The sequence below is a fragment of the Phyllostomus hastatus genome, unplaced genomic scaffold, assembly GCF_019186645.2.
Source record: "Phyllostomus hastatus isolate PE091 unplaced genomic scaffold, TTU_PhHast_1.1 phas_scaffold_39, whole genome shotgun sequence".
Lineage (NCBI taxonomy): Eukaryota > Metazoa > Chordata > Mammalia > Chiroptera > Phyllostomidae > Phyllostomus > Phyllostomus hastatus.
Genome location: NW_025334028.1, coordinates 17,059,461 through 17,083,558, shown reverse-complemented (window position 1 = coordinate 17,083,558; position 24,098 = coordinate 17,059,461). Strand labels below are relative to the sequence as shown.

Genomic DNA, 24,098 nt, shown 5'->3' with positions numbered 1-24,098 from the left:
GTTTTTTTTTTCAGTATCAGGTACTTCTGTTTATTTTTTTCTCTAGGAAGCACAAGCTTCACTAGCATGAGAGTTGTAGTTTTTACCAGCAAGTTTTCAAATTATGGTAACAGTGTTTGGGCCTAAAACTCATGACTACACAGTTTGTGTTGACTTGTCTGCTTTAGAATCTTTAAATAATTTCCTACAAAAACCTAAAGATTGATGACAATGATTAATTATGCTTTTATAATCAGTCATGCTCATTTTTTTAGTTAATTTACACATCATTTTTCTGCTACAGAGGTAACAACAAACACTCTGCACTTTACTGAAAGCTGTCACATAATTTAATCTCAGAACAACCCAGGAGGCCACCTCTATTATTCCTCTTTTACAGACAGAAAAATTGAGGTTCAGAACAACTGCTTGGTTTCCATAAGCTCTAGTCTGTTAAGTAGAAAAGATAAATCTTGAATTGCTATCTTTTGATTATAAATCTAATATTTTTTGTAGTATATGTAAAATGCTTTTAATATGGGTGTATTGAAGAGAGGAGACTGGGTGAGAAAAAAGAAATGAAATAGATTAAAGTACTTCCAATAAGAAAATTAATTGCATATCATTTCCTTTTTGTTTAAATGGTATATCTGGAATAAAGTAGGTATTTGCTTGCCCTTACACTGACATATATAAATTACTGTATTTACCATTCATACATACTTATTATTGTACAAATTGAGAAACTGTTGCCTGCATGTTCCTTAACATGAAAAAAAACACACAATGTTTCTTAAAATTAAAAAAGTCAAATTTACTTTTTACCTGTATTTAAGATAAGCAGGTTAAATTTTAAAAATTAACACAAGGGAAGAGGTAGGTTCTCTCCTTCTATTTAAATTGCAGTTTCCTTAAAAGATCATGACGTAGAAAATTATACTCTAATTTACTCTTTTCCCCCTATTTCATTTTCCTGATTTTGTCTAATTCTACACTTTCCACAGATAGGCAGACATGAATTATGAAATATCAGTCCACATGGAAATGAAAATATTGTGAAACAAAGGGAAAACAATGACTATTTCTAAGGCCAAGAAAATATAAATGTTTCTCTACAGTGTTTGTGACTTCCCTTCAAATGTGGATTTGTTATTTGATAAACGAATAATTCTTGATTTTTGAATTAAAACTTTCTATTTCTTTGCCTTAAAAAAGCATAGTTATTTGATTACATTGTAAATGAGTTAAGTAATTTTCTAGTGTAAATGTGTCGTAAGATTTAATAATACAGTAATTATTTGCTATTTATCTTGAAAATTTGGATTTAGTGGATGGAAATCAAAGAATGGAGAATCCTAAGATTACTTATTCAGGCATAGTCTTGTGTCCATCGCTGTTCATATTTTTGTAATCATGTATCAAGTTCTTTATTTCTTTTCTCCTTTCCCTACCTTTTTTCTTTTCGCTCTCTCTGTTTTTCTTTCGGCCTCTCTCCCTACTTCATGTTACCAAGACATTTTATTTGTGTTTCTTTAATAAATATTTATGACTTGCTTTATATACCAGGTATTGTAAGTGAAAACCAACTTTGTGTTTAGTTGGTACTTACAGTTTAGAGAAAGAGTCTAACAGTAATAAAATTATTGCAGAAAAAGGAGTGTTCTGAATGAGAAATTAAATTAAGCAGTCCTATAAACCTATAAAGATCACAAAAAGACTTTGGTATTTGTTCTCTCTCTCTCTCAACTTTATCATTCTTTCCCAGCTTCTCCAAAATGTATTTAATTCTGAGTCTTTCACACTTGGGTTCTATTTTCATAGAGAGAATTTAACAATTTTGAAAAAATGGTTTATGAGGAACTCTTTGAAAGCAAGAATTATATCTTACTTATTCCTTTCTCTTTGTGATGTAGCACAATGCTTAGCTTACAATATATGTTCAATAAATATTTACTGAGTCAATGCTAATAGTTTAGGGTATACTATATAATTGTTCTACCTTTCCATGATCTCAGATAACATGTAAATTTTCACATGCAAATAAGAGCTGCTTTAAAAAATTCCAAAAAGTGAGACTAATTATAAAGAAATATTTTATAAAAAGGACATTTTTCTTAAAATGATAGCTCAGTAGGCATCTGCCTGCTACACTCTTCCTATGGTGAGTTGGTTAAGGAAACATCTTTCTCTCAACACACAGTTTGGACTTTGCTTTATGTGGAATTGGTTTAAATAAGCTGCTTTTGTGTACTTTCTACTTTTATCTTTTTTATGACTCCAGTGACAATTACAGTTTAGAATGTAATTTTTTATTGTTATTACTGTCCCATTGTTTAAAATTGGCTTTATTTCCTACTGTCATTTCTTTTCTTTTGGAAGTATTCTTAAAATAGTCTCTATGTTTATGATGGCTTCTTTCCCAGTTTTGTTGAATTCAACTTTCCAGGAATATCCATTAACTTAATTAATTTTGTAAAAATACCATCCATTCATTATTTAATCTAAAATGTTTTCAATTATGAGATGCACAATCATTTTACCTACCACTAATAAAAACTAAAAATGGTGTTGATTATAACATCAAGGAGATATAAAGATGCGTACAGATTTCTATGATATTAAAATGTGAAAAACTATATGTTTCTGAATTTATAAAATGTAGAAAAATTATCATCACAGTTTTATCATACATTTCTGATGATATAATTATACAGAATTATTTAATTGCTTTCATGGTAGTTTTAGGCAAAGGGATACTTACTATATTGCAGATTTAATGTAAAACAATGACTGCATTAAAAAATATTCCAAGAGCTCTAGAAGATATTCTACTAAAATGAGTTCCCAAGTCATAACTTTGTCTGTTTTGTATGTATCCCAAGCACTTAGGAGTTACAATAAATATTTCTTGCATGAGTTTATGGGTGAATCCATGTTTTATTAGAGATGTCATGTGTTTGTTTGAAGAAAAAACAAATCAAGCAAATAGGAAGTATTAATCAGTGAGCTCCTTCTTAATGCTAGCTTATGTTTCTCAGACATCATGCTCTTCTTGCAGTATAGCTTCTCAAGCCTGCCTTTCTTTTCACTTTCTGCCAACTTCTTTCCATTTTATTTTCATAAGTATTCATAATTATTACAATTATATGTACAATTCAGTGATGCATCCAACAAGGTTTTGTGAATTGCCATGAAAAACATTAAATGACGTAATTCACCATTTATGGCTCTCTATATTTGTACACTTAGAAAGTTAAAAGGAAAAAAATTAATCTTACAAACTGCCTTGTAGTGATACACTTGGTCCACTTGGAAGAAGAAGTAGAGATCAGCAAGCCAAATATGGAAACAAAGCATTTAACAGCAGGGCCAAGATCATAAGTTGGAGTTTATTCTCATTCTTTCTTTTCTTCCATATCTAAGACATTTATTTATGTGGTTTTGGTGATGGTTGAATATAAAGTTATCTTTATATGATGGATGACATTTTGAAAAATGTGCCTAGGTGACCAATCCAATAACATTTATAATCTCAAAAGTTATATTTAATTTAAACCTAACAAAAGTTCATTCTAATTTCAAAGGCAGTAGCTAAGGACATGTCCTCTGGAATTAGGATCTCTGTGCTTGAAACTTATCTCTGGCTCTTGTTAATTAAAAGGACATGGAAATTTAATTTATCCTTTTGTACCTTATTTTTATCCTTCTAATGTAAGTAGTATATCTCTTATAGATTTTGTATAAGACCTAAACATATGTAAAGTTCTTAATGGGTTTGTTCAAATAATAGCTGCTGGTGTTGCTTTTTCTGTTTTCCTCTTCAGACCTATTGTGTCCTTCAGTGCCCTACTCTGTGATAGGGGAGGCTGACCTTTATGGTCCTCATTACTTTGGCTCTCTTGTCCTTTCATTTATGGTTGGATTTGTAACTAGAGACAATGAAAAGAGATGAACAGACAGGAGGAGTGACAATGAGGTAACCACTCTTCCCATTTTCTCACTGCCTGATTGTGGTTTGGGCAAGGATTCTCTTTTTCTATCTTCTTTCTATACCAAAGGTCACAGTTACTATTTTGTGCTCTTTATGCCATGGCTCCATTTATTGTGGGTCTGTTAATACTGCTCCCTCCTCACTCCTCCACCAGACATCAGGGGAATCAAGGCTTGCTGTGAACCTATGCCATGGTGTTTCAACATCCTTTGTTGATTTGTTTTTACTTTATTTAATTCTCCTCATTTAACTATTTGAGTATACCATTTATTTGCCCCTGGTATCCCAAGTAATATAATGCTGAATCATTTAATTTAAAACAAATATCATATTATTTCCTACAAGTCAATGAAGTATCATTAACAGTGATAAGATTGGGGGTTTCAAATCTTAAGTGTGTCACAGATAGCATAGACTTTCTAAGAAGTAAAAGGGATGTGTGTGTGTGTGTGTATGTGTGTGTGTGTGTAGACCTGGGACTAGACTGCAGTTAGAATAGAGTAATGGCTGACAGACCACCCCACAAGGCTTTTATACATTGTCCTTCCCTTCTATTTCCCCTCTCTTAAGTGTTGGAATTCAAGGGGGCTAAATCAAGTCTAATATAGACCAAATCTGAGGGGTTTTTTTCCAAATCTAGTGGGCATCAAAATTTTGGAGTGGGTGGGTGGGTTGAGGGGAGAGTGGTGATCCTCAGTGTTAGGTGGAGGCTTCCAAAACCATACAAGGAAGAGCTAGACCTGAAAGGTGTTTGTAGGGATAATTAAGAAGGTTATGCCTGGTTTCCACTCAAGTAGCAATTACAGGAAGAAACAGGAGGCCTGAAAAATTAAGTACAATGGCTATATACTGTGGGAGTGTAATAAGTGTAACAATCTTTTACTCAACTGGACACTCAATTGATAAGTCCATATTGCATCACAGAAGACTTGTGTGAAACGAACTATTCCTATACTTCTACCCAGCAACCATATTTGGGGTCTGTGCAGGGCTGAGTTTGCAGAAAATAAACCATTATGAGTCATAAAGGTGAGACTGGGCCATACAAGCATTAACACGGTATGAAGCAATACCATTTTATGTACAAATAACAATAGTTTTATTCAGCCTGGAAAGGAATTTAAAATAATTGGCTTTATGAAGCTTTCCCAATATTGAGTTAAATATTTCAAACACTCCAGTCAAATTATATCCTATGAATACCTCATTTCTCCCAGTTATCACAGTAGGACTACAGAGAATGTAATGTAGTGTTAAGAGGAAAGAGGTTACAGGGTCTGAGGTCAGATTTCCTTGATTTGAATCCCACCTCTTTCTGCTACTTACCCTCTGTTGTAATCCTTCACATTTATGTTTTTTTTTTTCAATCTCTGTATGTCTCACTTGCCTCTACCAAGTTCTTTGGATTGCAATGCTACCTATTTATTAGAAATACTGTGAGGATTGTATAAAGTTATATATGCAAACCAACTAGTAGAATGTCTGGCACATAGTATCTATTTAATACATCTTAGCTTTTTTGTTATACGTGCTTCTCCCCAACCAGATTCTATGAATACTTTGAGGTATTAATATAGCTATAAGAAATAATACAATAGGTATGCATATTATTCATCTTATCTCATTTAAAAAGTTTATCATATGGCAAGTACTAAATAAATATTTGCTTAATGACTAAATGAGGTTAACTTGCCTTAAAATATGAACCTGAAGACAAAAGCAGAGTGTATATATTATCTTTTATTGCAATTGTCACTTGAGTTTTCATGTTAATCACTAAAGAAGAGACTTAATACTTTACTGCATTTTAAATGTCTGTTTTTTTCAATATCACATTGATGTAAATGCATATTTATACCCTTGGGTACATATATACAGAAGCACCTTCACATTTCAGTTTTGATTTGTTCATAATGTAATTATTTTCCAAAAATTGAAAATCATATTGAAACAAAAACTAGTAATAAACTATAGACATCAATAAGGGGGATGGTAAACTACTCATTTATAATTCTTTTTATGGAGAATATCACAGATATTTTTAAATATTTTATTTATTTAGTTTTAGAGAGAGGGGAAGAGAAGGAGAAAGAGGAGGAGAGAACTATCAATGTGTTGTTTCTCCTTGTGCTCCCCATACTGGAGACCTGACCTGAAACCCAGGCATGTGCCCTAAGAATCAAACCAGCGACCCTTTGGCCCTTTGGTTCACAGCCCATGCTCAATCCACTAAGCTATGTCACCCAGGGCCTCACAGATATTTTTATACCATGAAATTATATTGAATTAATTTGTATTAAACAATATACAGAGGGCAGCCAAAGCTATATAAACTTTGGTAAATATCCAATTAGCATTAACATATAAAAAAGTCTGTTTCTCCTGTTTATTAATTCTGAAATTTTTATTTTTATTTTATAAGAAATACTTTTTTAAATTTAAAAAACAAGGAGGGTTTCTTGAAGGAAAATAAAGAACTATTACTATTAGTTTCAAAATGAACTATAAAGTAGGACCAGGCAAATGCACTGAAATAGCCAGGGAGAGTGTATGTCTTCATGCTTTATGGCTGTTTAGACAGTACCCATTTGAGTATCTTACTGTTTAAGAATATTTCTGTTAATATTTTATGCTTCTTATGAGAGAAAAATAATATATAAATCAATAACAATCATTATTTTTCTTTTCTTTTTTTTTAAGATTTTATTTATTTATTTTTTAGACAGGGAAGGGACGGAGAAAGAGAGAGAGATAGAAACATCAATGTGCAGTTGCTGGGGGTCATGGCCTGCAACCCAGGCATGTACCCTGACTGGGAATCGAAACTGCGACACTGGTTCACAGCCCGAGCTCAATCCACTGAGCTACGCCAGCCAGGGGCTATTTTTATTTTCTAACAAGCAAATGGAATTGCAATAAAGGTTTCACAAGTATAACTCATATAATATTCACAGAATCACTAGATGATAAGAGGTATAGAAAAAATCACATTTGTTTTTTCACTAGCTTCCCCAGTAATCAGCACTGAGCTTGAAATACATCTCTTATTCAATAATTATGTGTTAAACAAATGGATGGTCTTTCCTTTGAAGTAGGGCCTTTTTGGAAAAGTATTGGCTTTGTTTATTGCTCAAGTTTAAGTATTGCTGAATGTACAACCTGAATCAAATTTACCCTTGTTTGGCCCAGTTCCCGACACTTGTGGATCCTCTAGGTCCAGGCTTTCAGTGAGAGAATGCCGGAGGGATGCCTTCACTTTATCATGTGTAGGACTCGGTAGAAGGAGGGAATTCCAGCCTAAAATTTCTAAGAAAGTTACTGACAAAAGCACTGTAATTAAAAGAAAAGCCTGCAAAAATCTAATTTGGATGCACATAAATTGAAGTCTGGAAAATATAACCATTAAAAATATCTTAGAAAGAGCATAGTCAGGATTTGCTAAGGCTCTTTTAAAATGATTGCATCAGTTAATAAAACATAAATAAAGAATAATGTAGCCCATAGAAGCCAAAACCACAGGCTCAGATCACACTTACCAGAACAGTCACCACACGGAGGACCACTCCACGCATGTTATTCTCCAGTTTCTTGTCAGTCAGTGACCCATTCAGCCCAGTGACCGGGTTCCAGCATCCAAGCTGAAAAATAAAACAGCACCATCACTTTTATTCCAGAGGAGCAGTCCAACCACCTATGGACAGACCTTCCAGAGAACTGTGTGATACAGATACTGTGTGATACTGTGTGATACAGTTCTCTGGAAGGTATCCAAGATAAATCTTGGAATAGCCCTGTGTGATACAGTTCTCTGGAAGGTATCCAAGATAAATCTTGGAATAGCCCTGTGCAGGAAGGGCCCAGTGCAGGAAGGGCCCTGTGCAGGTTTTCTTTTTTACTAGTGAATGAGCAATTAAAATACTATTTGATGCTTTTAAATATCATCACATGGCATATGACAGTACCTGAAATGCTTTAGGAGACTGGCCATGGACATCCAACTTAATGAGAAGTTATAAATACACCAATAACTCCATCCCAGTAATGCACTAATTGGAAGAATAATAGTGCATATAATTCTAGCATGATGTCTGCTTTAACATACCGATTGTTGCACAAGTTAGATGTTTTTACAGTTTCAATGGTTTTAATTAGATGTTACACTGCTTTTATTGGGAAAGATTACTGCTTTTATCTAAGGAAAAATCATGTATATGGCTTTGTTGATTTCAAATATTCACAGTACATAAGACAATATAATTTACCCTTTTTTGTCAGTGGCATCATTTAACTTGGATAATTTTGGCAACAGTCTTTCCCTTAAAGTCTTGTCATGATTCACTGCTTTTTACTCTTCAAAACACTGGTTTAAATTTACATCTTCATGTAGTTCTTATCTCTTGTAATATCCAAATCTGATGACTACCAGTTTTAAAATTACTACCTATAAATCACAAGGCATAAAAATGGATGATTCTCAATTCAGAAATAATGAGAAAAGGAGGTGCTATGACTTGAATTAGCAGATAACTGCTCCAGAAGCAAAGCTGCGAAGGGAATGCTGTAATGTGTATCTTGGGGAGAAATGTCATGCCATTAATCCTGATACCAGATCCATGAGCCTTCACAATTGGGATCCTATTCCACAACTACCAGATTAAAAAATGCGACAAAGCCTTCAGTCACATTCAGAGAATGTTTTGGTTAACTGAATGGTTTAGGGGGCCGCATGGTTATTTGGGCTGCTTCCTTCTACAGACTGTGATTTATTTCTTTGTGTTGCATTTTGTTTGTGGCTTCCAAAGTCATCAACATACTGGCAAGTATTTCTCACAAATAAATGATTCAGGTGCTTCCTATTAAAGCTTAGCTTCTCTTTGAGTTCCCCAAAAGGAATTTATTAAAACTAAAATGTACATAATACAATGTGGGGCAAAAGTAGGTTTACAGTTGCTTGTATGAAAAATAATACAATAATTAATAAATAATAATACAAGAATATATTCTGTTTAGTGCACTCACAAATGTAAATCCACCTTTACCCCACCCTGTTTATGTTAAAAGAAAGGGATGTTACAATATAAACAAAAAGCCAGCTTTTTTCTTATTAAAATAATTTGGAAAAGGCTGCTAATTGTTGGTTTCAACTGTAAAAGCACATTAAATTTATGCAATGATGTGTCATTCTCAGTTACATAAAAGTCTAATTAGGACTTTGATCCAATTAGCAAATCCAAATGTGTTGAAAGTCTAATTTAATCAGAGATATTGTAGTCCTCTTGTCAAAGTTAAGACCTTATGAAATTTCCTTTGAGCTTTCTTCTCTTCTGAGGTCAACCAAAGTCTATCCTCAATTACATTGCTTGATGTGCACTTTTTCTGATGACTTTTTTAAGACTTTATTTCCCTAAACCAAATAGTGAAAAAGTGATCTACAATTATGAGGAGAGGAGCTAAATTTCCAATGTGCTATCCATTTTACAATTATATTACTTAATTCTAAGCTGAATGAATAGCTTTTGCTACTTCATTTTGTTCATGATAAATATATCTAAGCTGCCAAAGTAAACACAGAAGCTCATTTTTTTCACATTGTGTGTTTTTATTTTTCAATTTGGTAAACTTATTATTAATTTTGCCTAAATAAATGATATCCATTAGTGTCAACCTGACCATGGTATTCTGGCATGCCGACTAGTTAAAATAGTTCCCACTGGGATAAATAAAACTTGTTGAGAAGTTTGTTTCAATGATGCTCTGGAGAAACATTAAAAAATATATGGTTTCTACCTTCTTCTTAATTCTGTCCTCCCTTTCACGTAACTGAATATAGCTAATGATTTAAAATTTCTAAAGTACACTAGTATTGGGGGGTTTGAAATAACAATAATGAAAAAGTAATTGGAGTAGGTAAAGTAGGTAGATCTATCTTGTCTTCAGACCAGGATAATGATTTAAACATTATTTGTAGCATACAGGATGTTTCTTCTCTCTTTTTTTATTTTATTCAACGTTGATCTTCCAGTGGCCCTGTCTTTACGAACTCCACCCCTCTCTTTGGTCCTTTGGGGAATTAATAAATAATAATACAAGAATAGATTAAAATGTCCTGTATTCTATTTGACCACTCAAAGAGTCAAGAGGCATTGAGTAAATTAAGGAAAGTAGTAGAAAATGAAGTGGACAAGAGATTCTAAATCTCTACTTTGTGTGACCAACTTACTAAAGAAAAGCATGGGTCATAATTCATTTACCCTAAAGCCTGAGGATGCCTCTCAAAATGTATACCAAACATGAAAGATGAAATAAACATCAGCGACAAGGAAAGTACTTGTTGCTTGTTGCTTGTCAACCCAAAGAGGATGACTCCAAGACACATCATAATTAAAATGGCAAAATTTCAAACAATATTGCTAAATATTATTGCTAATGTGTTTTTGCTTTTGGTTAAAATAATTGCTTTATTTTTTTTATCCCTAGACAAGGGTTCCAAATGATCCAATTTTTTCATAACTATAGCTTTTTGATTTACCAATTTTAATGATTGTTTATGTGACCCAAGCCAATCAATGTCCTTCCTTGAAGTTTTATTTTTAATATCAAGTTTGTGCATGATTGGTGAGTATATAGTGATATGAGGTACTTATATATTTTAGTGTTTGGCCAGATTCTCTTACATATAAGACATAATTTTCTCTTTTGCTTAATGGCTTGATAAAGTTTTTACACTTTTATATTTTCTTCTTTTTTTCTTCCTCCTTCCCCCCTTTCCTTTTTTCCTTTCTTTTTCTCTATCAGACTCACATGCCTTTTGATTATAGCATTTATGAAGTTACTCCTGTTCTTATTAACAGCAGCCTATATTTTAGGATTGGTAATTCCTTTCACTTAACTCAGTTCTTCATATTCATGAACTCCAGTACTTAATGTTATTTGAATGTTAGCTGTGGGCCATATGAACTGGGATTTTCAGAGACTGGATTCTAAGGTAAAGAAAGTATAAGACACAAAATCTCTGGAAAACTAGAAATAAAATATATCAACTCATCACATATAAACATTGGGCACAAGAAAAAATGTATAAAAAAAATAAGACTTCCAGTCAAGATGGAGATGTAGGTAAACAAGGCTTGCTTTCTTGCACAACCACATCAAAATTACAACTAAACTGTAGAACAACCATCATTCAGGAACGTCAGAAATTGAGCTGAATGGAAGTCCTACAATTATGGAATTAAATAAGAAACTACAGTGTAACTGGTAGGAGGGGTAGAGCATGAAAGGGCTAGTCCAACACTCATGTGCAGCAGATAAAATTTGGGAGGTATATATCAGTTATGAAGTGTCCCAGTCCCACATCAGGTCCCCCAGCCCAGAACTACAGTGCTAGAAAGAGAAGTCACCATAACTTCTGGCTATAAAGACCAGTGGGGATTGAGGCTGTAGAAGACAGAAACTACTGGATTCCCTGGCAGATTCTCTTAAACAGCTAAGGCACAGACATACTTAGACACACTCCCTCAGAGCTCCAGCATGGGAGCAACAGATTGAAGGGCATCAAAGAATGTGGACAAACTGAACTGTACAGCATCAGTGGGAGAGCTGAAAGGCAGCTTTCTTCCCGACAGAAGTGCTGGCAGAGGACACTGTTCCTTTTCCGGGGAGCCCTCCCCTCACAGAGCCAGAGAGCTGGTAGGAAGGCACCATATCTGTTACTCCATCAATGGGGCTCACACTGTTTTTCCCACCCTGGTGATTCCCTCATGCCTTGCCCCACCCAACTTGTGGGCCCATCTGAGCTGTTTCCAATGGCTTTTCCATATAAATGGCTAGTACTGGCCCATGCTTCAGATTTTTTAAATTATGTCAAACAAGCAGCATCTGGGTTCAGTGAGCCCCATACCTCTCAGTAAGTTGGCCCAGGCCTGGTACTAGCAGAAGCTGGCCTTAGTTCACAGCTTGGCCTTGCTGGGCACCTCCAAGCCCAGCACAAGTAGCAAGCATTTGCAGATTGTTTTGTAGCTTATGCTGTGTGATGTGGGATAGAACACAGGTAGTGACTGACCTTGGATGTGCCAACAGTAATTTATGCTTGACTACAACAGAGAGTGTACACAGCCTGCACAGGGGGCACATTTGAGTACCCACTTGGGTAATAGAGCAAAATGTGCCTTTGGACCCTACAGGACACCTACTACATTAGGCCACTGTACCAATCCTGGGAGATGTAGAAGCTCTACCTAATACATGAAACAAATACAGGGAGCCTGCCAAAATGAGGAGACAAAGAAACATGGCCCAAATGAAAGAACAGAACAAAACTCCAGGAAAAAATACTAAACTAAATGGAGACAAGCAAGCTACTAGATGCAGAATTCAAAACACTGGTTATAAGGATGCTCAAGGAACTTAGTGAAGACTTCAACAGCATAAAAAAGGGGCATGAATCCATAAAAAAGAGCCAGTCAGAATGGAGGACATACTAACTAGAATGAAGAACAATTTATAGGGAATCAACAGTAGAGTGGATGAAGCCAAGAATTAAATCAATAATTTGAATCAAAAGGAAGAAAAAAACATTTAGTCAGAACAACAAGAGGAAAAAAAATCCGAAAAAAGAGAATAGTGTAAGGAGCCTCTGGGACAATTTTAAGTGTACCAACATTCACATCATGGGGATGCCAGAAGGAGAAGAGAAAGAGAAAAAATTTGGAAACCTATTGGAAAAAATGATAGCAAATTTCCCTAACTCAGTGAAGGAAACAGATATGCAAGTCCAGGAAGTGCAGAGAGTCCTAAGCAAGGTGAACCCAAAGAGGCTGACCCCAAGACACATCATAATTAAAATGGCAAAGGTTAAAGGCAAAAAGAGAATCTTAAAAGCATCAAGAGAAAAGCAGTTAGTAACCTACATGGGCACCCTCATAAAACTGTCAGCTGATTTCTCAAAAGAAACTTTGCAGGCGAGAAAGGATTGGCAAGAAATATTTAAAGTGATAAAAAGCAAGAATCTACAACCAAGATTACACTACCAAGTAAAGCTATCATTTTGAATCAACGGACAGCCCTGGCTGAGTGTCTCAGTGGACTGCGTACTGGCCTGTGAACCAAAGGGTTGCCGGTTCAATTCCCAGTCAGAGCACCTACTTGGGTTGCAGGCCAGATCCCCAGTTGGGGACATGTGAGAGGCAACCACAAACATTGATGTTTCTCTGCCTCTCTTTCTCCCTCTCTTCCTCCCTTTCTAAAAATAAATTACTTTTAAAAAATCTTTAAAAAGAAAAGCGTCAAAGGATAGATAAAAAGCTTCCCACACCAAAAATAAAAATCCTAAAGTAGCTCATCACCACAAAACCAGCATTACATAAAATGTTAAAGGGCCTTCTTTAAGAAGAAGACAAGGATAAAAAAAATATGAAGAGTAATAGGGCAGCAAATACATATTTTTCAACAAATGAATCTGAAAAACAAAATAAACAAACAGAACAGAAACAAAGTCATAGATACAGAAAACGTTTTGATGGTTGCCAGTGGCAGAGGATTGTGGGGAAAGGTGAAAGAGGTGAAGGGATTAAGAAGTACAAATTAGTAGTTGCATAATAGTCACAGGCATGTAAACTGCAGCACAGGAAATAGAGTAGCCAAAGAACACACATGCATGACCCATGGACATGGACAATGGTGTGGGGATTGCTTGAGCGAATGAGGCAGGGTCTGGGTAGAGGGGAGCAAAGGGGAAAACTGTAATAGCATAATCAATAATATATAATTAAAAATAAATACATAAAATAAAAAGACCAATTCTATCTATAAAAAATAAAGAAGGAAAATAATATTTATTTCTTATATTGAATAGAACAGTTTTAAAAAATACTTTCTAAATGTCACCATGGTACTGAACTCTTAATACATGATCTCACTTAAGCCTCAAAATAAGTTTATGAGAAGGTGCTATTATCATTGTTACATTGTAAGCACAGAAACTAAGTAATCAACTAAGGTCACATATTTGCTAAGAAAGGAAACTAAGACTTAAACTAGTACTTTTTAAAGTGTGGATTCAATTTTTATAAAATATGGTGCTGCCTTACAGTTTAAAGACTGTTCATCGGCACAATCTATTCAAGGTTAAGTAGAGAAGTTACTCTTATTTTATAGTCAAGGACACTGAGATTCAGAACTGTTTAAAAGCTGGCTCAACATAATAGCTAGTGAATTCACATTTTGTTAATACAATTCTAAAGGCAAAATAATCATGTGTCATTATTTTTGTAAAAATTATTATCACATATACAAGTATATAGAGCTTTACATACATTAATTACTCTTAAAAACCACCCAATGAAAAAGGTATCATTACTATTTTATAGAAGGAGCAACTGAGGATGAGATGTTCTGCTTCTTCCATTGTGTTATCTTTTATCCACTCAAAGAGTCAAGAGGCATTGAGTAAACTAAGGAAAGTAGTAGAAAAATGAAGTGGACAAGAGATTCTAAATCTCTACTTTGTGTGACCAACTTACTAAAGAAAAGCATGGGTCATAATTCATTTACCCTAAAGCCTGAGGATGCCTCTCAAAATGTATACCAAACATGAAAGATGAAGTAAACATCAGCAACAAGGAAAGAAAATGTTGATTATCCCCATCATTTTGAAAGATTTCTCAAGTGTTAAGTTTCTTTAATTTCTGTTCATACCCATTCATTACCCAGAGGTTCACCTCAAGCTATTATATTTGATTGTAATAACTCTTCCAATCATAAGCAATAAAAGTGAGTTCATATAGATCCAAATTGAATTTGTATCTTCAATGGGTCATATCCCTTGCAGTACAGCAAGATTGACAGGCATAGTGTTTGATAAAAACTAGAAGAATTTCACTTAAGTTCAATTGTGAGGCTCATCTAACAACTTCCCTGGTTACATTGTTTGAAATTTCATTAACTTGACTTCCCTGGCTACGTGGAGAAAGTCCTTTTTGTCTGGTTGTGTTTTTGCTTTTCAATCTGTCTTTTTTTTAAACAATGAAACCACAGACTAATAAAGAAAATGCAGAAAATCTCCTTTCTTGGTAAGTAATAATAAAAGTGGCCCCTGCAGTACCTGAGATTTACAGAAAGTCATAATGCTGATGGCAAAAAAAGACTTACTATCTTCCATGGTCTGGCAGTCTAGACAAAATTTAGAATGGATGCAAAAATAAAAAGTAATTCAATTTCCTTTCAATTACTGTATATCGATTTCCTATAGTATTTTATGGTTATTGCTCAAAGTCATCTTAGAAGCTTAAAAAATGCTTAATGCTTTAATTATTTCCTTCATTGGAGCATTAGCAATAATAATCTTGTAGCTTTCTGTTAAAATCAATGTAATATCTTATGTTCAACTAACTGGTTGATGTATTTGTATGAGAATAGTAGTATGCTCCTACCTAACATCACATGTTATGTCATTAATATAATACCAAAGTTTTAAATATTTATTTTTGCTCTGAATGTTTTCACTTTTCATTTGTCCATGGGCTTTAAAGGATGATGTTTGACTTACCTTCCTATTTTTCAGGCAGTGCTACAATGTCAAAAGGAGCCGAACTGTTCAAGTTTAATTTTACGCTCAGTAGCATGTTGGCTTTAATAACAGGAGTCAAGAGAGCTCTTAATTGGATACCAAATGGAAATCCCTACATTTATAGCTTGTATTCATATGGAACCAACGAAGCCTAGTTGTAGTACCAAATCTCCAGCTGCAGGACACAAAATATCCACTGTGCTGAGATGTTGCCAGCCACTACATTTCCTTTTTTGCTTTCTAAGCCTTCAAAGGAAAAGAGGAAACAACTAATGCATAGGCAAAGTAGCTGAAAGACAACCCATTAGAAATATACAGCTTTTATTTGGTAGATATTAGTTCTGTAATGGATTAAAAGTTAAAAAAATATATATGGCAAGTTGACTCTAAAACAGTTTTATGGAGTTAAACTGGAATGTTGTCCTTTTTGATATTATAGGAATGCAGTGTGCCAGTAATCCCTCCAATGATAATTTTCTGTATGGAATTTCCACCAGTAAAATAAGTTCAGTTGGTAAAATTTGCCCCTTTGTTGAAATTTCCTCCTGGCTGGCATAGCTCAGTGGATTGAGCTCGGGCTGTGAACCAAAGTGTCGCAGGTTCGATTCCCAGTCAGGCCACATGCCTGGGTTGCAGGCCATGGCTCCCAGCAACCGCACATTGATGTTTCTCTCTCTCTCTCTCTCTCTTTCTCCTTCCCTTCCCTCTCTAAAAATAAATAAATAAAATCTTAAAAAAAAAGATTGCCTTAAAAAAAAAAGAAATTTCCTCCTAGGTTTCTATTCCTACAGTTTGGTCATTACCATGAACTAGTGGTTGTTCTTTAGATTATGTGGAACGGCCTTAGCACTTAAGCTTCTTCAGGATAAAATGTCTTTGAAAGTCAGAAAAAAAATCCCCTGACTTGACCACTTATATTTCTCTGTATTACTGCTGAAAAAACTTTCTGCTGTATGTAAAACTGTATTTACAACAAGATGAACCTAAGTGATTTTCACAAATAAAAACTATAAACATGAGAAGCCATATATACATATGAAAATAGCTCAGAGTTGTTCTATGTAGCCATAGTGGCCTCTCTCAGACATCACTTGGAATTTAACTGATTTAATGATATTCTAACATCATTATACATCTTCCCTTCTTTTAAAATAATTAAGGGTATAAAACTACTATTACTATTATTTAGAGGCAATATATCATAGTGGTTAAATTCAGAAACTCTAAAACCAGACTACTTAGTTCTGACACTGCGAGGCCTGTGATGTTGGGCCTCAATTTTCTCACCTTTCAAACGGGAATAGTAAAAGTGGCTTCCTCATAGGGTTGGTGGAAGTGTTAATTGACAATATATGTCAAGTGTTTAGACATGTTCTTGGTCATGAAAACTAAAGAGGTGTTCATTATTGTTATTCCTACAATAACAGTGTTTTGTTGGTTGTTCTGACTGACCTTCTGGAGTCATTGATTTTAGTGATGGAGCACATGTCTAAAAATATAGTTCTTAACTTTGGCACCATCTTAATCATTTTTGCGTGTGTCATATCTATTACAGTGTTTTGTACAAGGAAAATAATTATTTTAATGAAATTTAAAAAGTTAATATTAATTTACAATGTTGAATGTAAATCATCTCTATCGCACTTTAGATTTTTGTCCCCAATCTAAAAGTCTCAAGACCAGAAATTCCCTTATATTCTATTCTTTCTAACACCTATGCTTAGATATCTCAAAGGCACCTCAAATATTTAAAAGATGAAGCTCAGAATCTACTCCCTATCATCCATCCAGTTCCACTAGCCAGAAACCAAGAAGTCAGTTTACCACTTAACATCTAATTCATTGGTCTTCTATAAATTTCACTTCTTTAAAAAAAAAATCCCTACAATCCATTTAACTCTACCTTCAACATGATTCCAAATTATAGCCAAATTTGAAAACCAGTGATTTAATTTTTTAATATATCTTATTGATTATGCTATTACAGTTGTCCCATTTTTCTCCCTTCTCCCCTCTGCCCTGCACCCACCTCCCACCAGCATCCCTCCACCCCGAAAGTTCATGTCCATGGGTTATATATAAGTTCTTCAGCTTATCCATTCCCTATATTATTCTTAACCTCCCCTGTCTATTTTCTACCTACAATTTATGCTTCTTATTTCCTGTACCTTTTCCCTTGTTCTCTTCCTTCCCCCTCCCTGCTGATAACCCTCCATGTGATGTCCATGTCTGTGATTCTGTCCCTGTTCTAGTTTTCTTAGTTTGTTTTTGTTCTTTTTGGGTTCCATTGTTAATAGCTGTGAGTTTGTTGTCATTTTATTGTTCATAGTAGTTTTGATCTTTTTAATTTTTCTTAGATAAGTCCCTTTAACATTTCATATAGTAAGGACTTGGTGATGATGAACTCCTTTAACTTGACCTTATCTGGGAAGCACTTTATCTGCCCTTCCATTCTAAATGATAACTTTGCTAGATAGAGTAATCTTGAATGTAGATCCTTGCCTTTCATGACTTGGAATACTTCTTTCCAGTCCCTTCTTGCCTGCTAGGTTTCTTTTGAGAAATCAGCTGATAGTCTTATGGGAACTGTCTCCTTTTGCTTTCTGTTTTTAAGATTCTCTCTTTATCTTTAATCTTGGTTAATGTAATTATGATGTGCCTTGGTGTGTGCTTCCTTGGGTCCAACTTCTTTGGGACCCTCTGAGCTTTCTGGACTTGCATGTGTATTTCCTTTGCTAGATAGGGGAAGTTCTTTATTTTTTCAAATAATTTTTAAATTTCTTGCTCTTCCTTTTCTCTTTCGGGCAACCCTATAATTCAGATGTTGGAATGTTTAAAGTTGTTCCAGAGGTTCCTATCCTAAGTTTTTCCTCATTTTTTTTGAGTTCTTGTTTCTTCATTTTGTTCTGGTTGAATATTTATTTCTTCCTTCTGCTCAAAATCATTGATTTAAGTCCCTTTGAAAACCAATGATCTTAAAAACATAGTTTTTCTTGATTGGCAGAATCTTAAACACTTGCCATTATTCAATAAATTACTTAATTCATTTTAACTCATCCTTCAAATTTCAATGTAAACATCGATAGCTCAAGGTAAACTTCCCTGACCACCTGTCCCTACCCTAGGCTAGCTCATGTCACTCCAATACTGCATCATGTTCCTCTCTTTTATAATAATATCACAGTTATATTTTAATCTATATTTTATATGATTAATATTTATTAATATTAATAGTTATCTGTCACTTTCCAAGGGGATCAGGAAAAATTATCATCTTGTCTCCACCTTTAATAAACACATAGTTCCTATCACAAAGTGGGGATTCAATTTTCATTGAATACTCAACAAATTTAGGTGATTTTTAAACAAGAAACTTATATCTTGTAGTGATTGTTGTTTTTTTAAAATGATTCCTTAAATGAAGTTCTCAATATATATAGCCAAGACACTGTGCTGCCAGCCAATAGGTGAGCTTTTTAAGTTTTTTTTTTTAATTTGGAATGTAAATTAGCAACTCTCATTCTTTCTGGGTGCACAAAGGGTATAATAAAAATCTTCCTGTGATCTTTCTTACAGATCTGTTTAATGAAGATTAAGAAATGTTTTACAAAAGTTTTCAGTATGAGGAATGATGATATAACCTTACTCTGTAGACAATAAGATGTCATATTAGAGCTCTAATTCAAACAATTATATGACAACAATAGCAATACTAAGAAATTGAGTACTAGGTAACCTCTGCCAGGTGCTTCCTATATCCCAGACCTTATTTTAAGGCTTGTATCTACACTGTTTCACTAGAAAGAAAACCAAAAAATATCTATAAAATGGAGACTTTTGAGAATGAAACATTACCCATCTAGAAGAAAGCCCTCTCAAGATAACAGAATCCTCTTGTGGTCCAAAACTGATGAGTGTTTTTCGCTTGAAATGGGCAATTACAATGGCTTTACCTTCAAGGCCTGGGAAATGAAAGTGTAGTAAAGAACCCAGGCCCCTTTGGGGTCTTTTATGAAATATCAGAATGCTGAGCCCAGGAGCTTCCAGAGCCACTGGGGCCCTGGCCAAAGCTTCCTTGAAGAGTTCAGAAGTGGGGATAACCTTGAAGACACTTTAATCTATCTTTATACTTAGTATGTCTCCATTCCTATCCCTTCTCTTATCCCTCCCCACCCAGGCCCCAGGTCCATAAAACTGAAGGAACATTTGATCAGGTTTCCCTCCCACTGTGAGACAATTCCCCCCATCTGTGTTGATACAATTGACCCTTGCCTGGTGCCATTCTGTGGGGAACCTGGACTTTTTCTTTAGGCTCACTTTTCCAATAGCAGTAGGTAAATAAAGGCTTGATTGTTATTCTCATTTTGACTTTTCTAATCAACTGCTCCCACAGCTGGTAGCTCAGTGCTCCCCAGCTCAGCTCTTGACTTATCTCATTTTATAATGATGGTTCACCTTCATTAAAGACTTCCTATGAGATAGACATTGTGCCAAGCTCTGCCTGTTATTTAATTTATTTTTGCTATAATCTTATCAGGCAAATACTATAATGATCCTGATTTTAACAGATGAGAAAATAGAGGATTAAAGAGCTTAATTGACCTGTTCTAGGTCACTCAGATGACAATTGAAATACCCAGAATTTGAAACCAGGTAGTTTAGTCCCAGAACTTGCTAGGTCATTTTGACCTCAATTAATAACAAACCTGTTCAGGGAAGAATAGAGCAAGAGGCATAGAGACACCCCCAAATGGCTCTGAGTTCCTGTTTCTGTAGTTAGCTCTAGTTGTTTCGGGGTAATTGAGAAGTTGAAATTTCCTTATAAGAAAAACCCTCTTTCTTGCCTCAGGTATCAAATTGAGTTTCTGTTATATGGAACGAAAAAATTTATAGATAATATACGTGGATATTGCTAGATTTTGTGAATATATTTTATAACTAAGTCAATTTAGGAAAAGAAAGATAATTTTTTAAAGAGTAAGGAAAAATTAAAGAACATTGGACTGGCTATTTGAGTACCTAGTACAAACATTCAAGAATATTCAAGTAAGAACATTTTTGAATCAGTATCTTCATCTGAAAATGAAATGGTTTTCAATGTAAATGAATTTTAAAGTCTTTTCCTACAAATCATCAATGGGATTCTTATTACTAGTGATTGGGTCAGTTTTGTGAATAGTTTCTTATAAAATGAGCAAACCAATTTAAAAAGTATATAAAGGCCATGCATATTATTGATAGTGATACACGAAGAGCTGATGGGATTATTAAGCTATGGGTTCCACAAAGACAAAGATCACTTTGTGTGTTATTTACTGATGCACATCAAGCACCTACAAAGTTCACATACAACAAATATTTGTTGAGTGAACAAATAGGTTTTCTTTTTCCCAAAAAATAAGTTAAATCTTAGTGACTACAGGATTTTGTAGCATGTAGGTTTTATCACTAGTTGAGGGATAAATCAGCTAATCTAGTAATATCCTTTATAAGTCTACAATTGTTTTATATGACAGATATATAGCAAAACTCATTCCTGTGATGGACAAAAGAGAATTTATCGTTCAAAATTTCCAAAGAACTCTTATGATAAGCAGTAAAAGCAGCCATTGCATTCAGTTTATGTGATGTCCATGCTGACACGACACTTTTGCCTATGTTGGTGTAATTTCTTTCTTTCTGGCTCCCTTTTTGTCAGAAGCTTATACTTATGTGCAATATGTGGGTGGAATGTTTGGGTTTCACGAGTAATGGTGAATCACCAAATGATTCACTCTATCTCTGAGTATTCTTACTAGCTTTGAAGACAATTTTTATTTCATTGAAGGATATTGCAAACATTTAAACAATTGAGGCTCTCATATTATCAAGCATGTTTAAACATGCAGGCATATTTTAAAAAGAGTTGTTATTTTTGGTGGATATATGTGCTTTTCCAATTACTCTTTTGAAATTAATGATTTTAAATATGTTTCCCTGTATATACTTCCATTGGTGATTATTAGCTATAATCACATACATATGATAAATATAGCAAAAGTCAGAGATACTTGGAAGAGGTCAGGATTAACTGATCACAATAATCTGCAAGAGACTTAGCAATAAATAACCTAGTAGACTCTAATACAAAACTATACATACTATATATATGTTATTCTTCCATCACTTAATCTTTATTAATCAAGAAGGTAGTTATGCATTAAACACCTGCTGCACTTGTATTATGAGATACAAGGAAACACAGAATATCATCTTTCACCTCCAAGAGTTTTTAATATTTTCAAAGTGACCAATCAGGAAATCTTTTTTTTTCTGTAAAAGAAAAACCTACAAGAAAGTTCACTAGGCAGTATATTACTGATTTCTGAAAGACATATACATAATAAGTGCTCTGTATTTAAAGGAGGAAGATAATCTGTGAGAAAGGTTCAGACTTCATCAAATAAAATGATTTGAAAAGCAGAGCACAATATAGTAGTCTACCTGCAAGAGGGCCACAGAAAATTCCTCCTAAGCCTGTGCATGCATACCAATGTTTCATCAAGAAGTAGAGTCCATTCCCCCTGTCCTTGAATCTGGGTTAACTTTGTAACTTGCTTTCACTGGTAGAGTGTGGTAGAAGGAATGATACACGATTTCTGGATCTGGGCCTCTAAAGCTCTTGCAGCTTTTCTTTTTCACCTTTGAAACCAACAATCAAGTAAGAAAGAGTCTGGGTTAGAATACTGAATAATGAGAGAGTATGTGGTAAGATAAAGGAGTCATATGGAGGAGAATTAAGGGAGCCCAGCCAATGGCCAGTACCAAGTTCTCAGACCTGGGGTGACATCATCTTGGATCCTCTGACTCCAACTGAGCTACTCCAGTTACCGTGTGGAGCAGAGGTGATCTGTCCCCTCTGAACTCTGCCTGAATACCAAAGCCACAGAACACATGGAAATAAAATAGATTTTGTTTTATTTTTTATTTTTTAAATTAAATTTGGCATTTCTTTTTCCTCTCTCTTTTTTTCTTTTTAAGTTAAATTTGGCATTTCTTTTTTTCTCTCTCTCTCTTTTTTAGATTTTATCTATTTGTTTCTTTACAGAGGGAAGGGAGGGAGAAAAAGAGAGAGAGAAACATCAGTGTGCAGTTGCTGGGGGGCGTAACCTGCAACCCAGCATGTGCCCTGACTGGGAATTGAACCTGTGATGCTTTGGTTTGCAGCCCATGCTCAATCCACTGAGCTATGCCAGCCAGGGAGAGATTTTGTTTTAAATCAGTTAAAGTTTGGGGGTGTTTCATTACATGGTAATGATTAAACAAATGGCTTATGGACATTCAATGGTCACTTTTGCCTTCAAAAATTACTGGATACTCAAGGTTTCTACAAGGTATAGAAAGTTGTACATATATGTACATATTTTAGAGATATTTTTCATTTTCCCAATACTTTTCTTTATATCTTAAAGCTTTTTTGCAAATTAAAAAATGTTTCCCTTTTGCAATTCTGAGACATTCCTGTATGTACTTTCATCCTTGTATTACCTGATGGAAACACTTTCAAAACTGTCTATGTTTTGGAAAACAAGGTACGATAGACCATAATTTGTTTTCTACGGTTGCCATGACAATTACTGCAAAGTTAGTAGGTTAAAACAACAAAATTGGTTCTCTCACAGTTCCAGAGGACAGATCTGAAATCAAGGTGTCGGCAGGGCCATGCTCTTTCCAAAGACTCTAGGGGAGAATCTTCTTTCCTTGCCTCTCCCAGCTTCTGGTGGTTCCACCCCTTATCTGTATAACTCCTGTCTTGCCTCCATCTTCACATGGCATCACCTCTTCCCCCTTCTCTGTCTCAGATCACCCTCTGCCTTTCCTTTATAAGAATATTTGCCATTGGCTTTATGGCCCACCTGAATAATTCATGATGACTTCATCTTGAAATCCTTCTCTTAACTATAACTCAAAGACCTTTTATTTTTCCCAAATAAGGTCACAATTATGGGGTCTGGGGATTAGTTCATGGAGGGGGAAAATATATATATGTATCCCAGGTGGAAGGGGATACTCAACTCACTACAGGTTACAATTTTAAATTCTCATTTTAGTATCAAGCTTTTCTTATTAGGCCTATTTAATTAAAATACACTCTTTAGAGAAAGACATAGTTTTATGAGATTCGAACCTTTGGGGACAATTGACTTTCTGTATATATTGATTAATTTAAGTTTCCCCAAATTAGAATTGAGAAAGTACTTGCCAAACAGTAATGAGTTTGCCCTTGCAGCATTTCTCAAATAAGTCTCTCTTGGGTGCTTATTACCTGGGGCATTACTTTAGAATTTAGCCACTTCCTTGTCTATTTTCCTGGCCGAAATTTTAGTTTTTTGATGGCTGGAGTCACCTTTTTATTCATTACAATACCTTCAGCATTTTTATGTCACTAAGTTATAATAGACAATCAATACATGATTTTGATTCAAAATATTAATCTCTTTATTCTCACTATATTGTACTTAGTTTAATAGGTACATTGGTAAGCTTATTATTCCTTAGCCATACACAGGTGCATTTCGAATA

The 24,098-nt window shown here is 34.6% G+C and overlaps 1 protein-coding gene across 1 annotated transcript in view; it reads right to left on the bottom strand.

Moving 5' to 3' along the window:
• GRID2 (glutamate ionotropic receptor delta type subunit 2) overlaps positions 1-24,098 on the bottom strand; it is a 1,404,853-nt gene that overhangs the window by 375,207 nt on the left and 1,005,548 nt on the right. Inside the window, exon 9 of the mRNA XM_045820339.1 lies at positions 7,507-7,608. Coding sequence (XP_045676295.1) covers positions 7,507-7,608 — 102 coding nt within the window. The remainder of the gene's footprint in view (positions 1-7,506; positions 7,609-24,098) is intronic.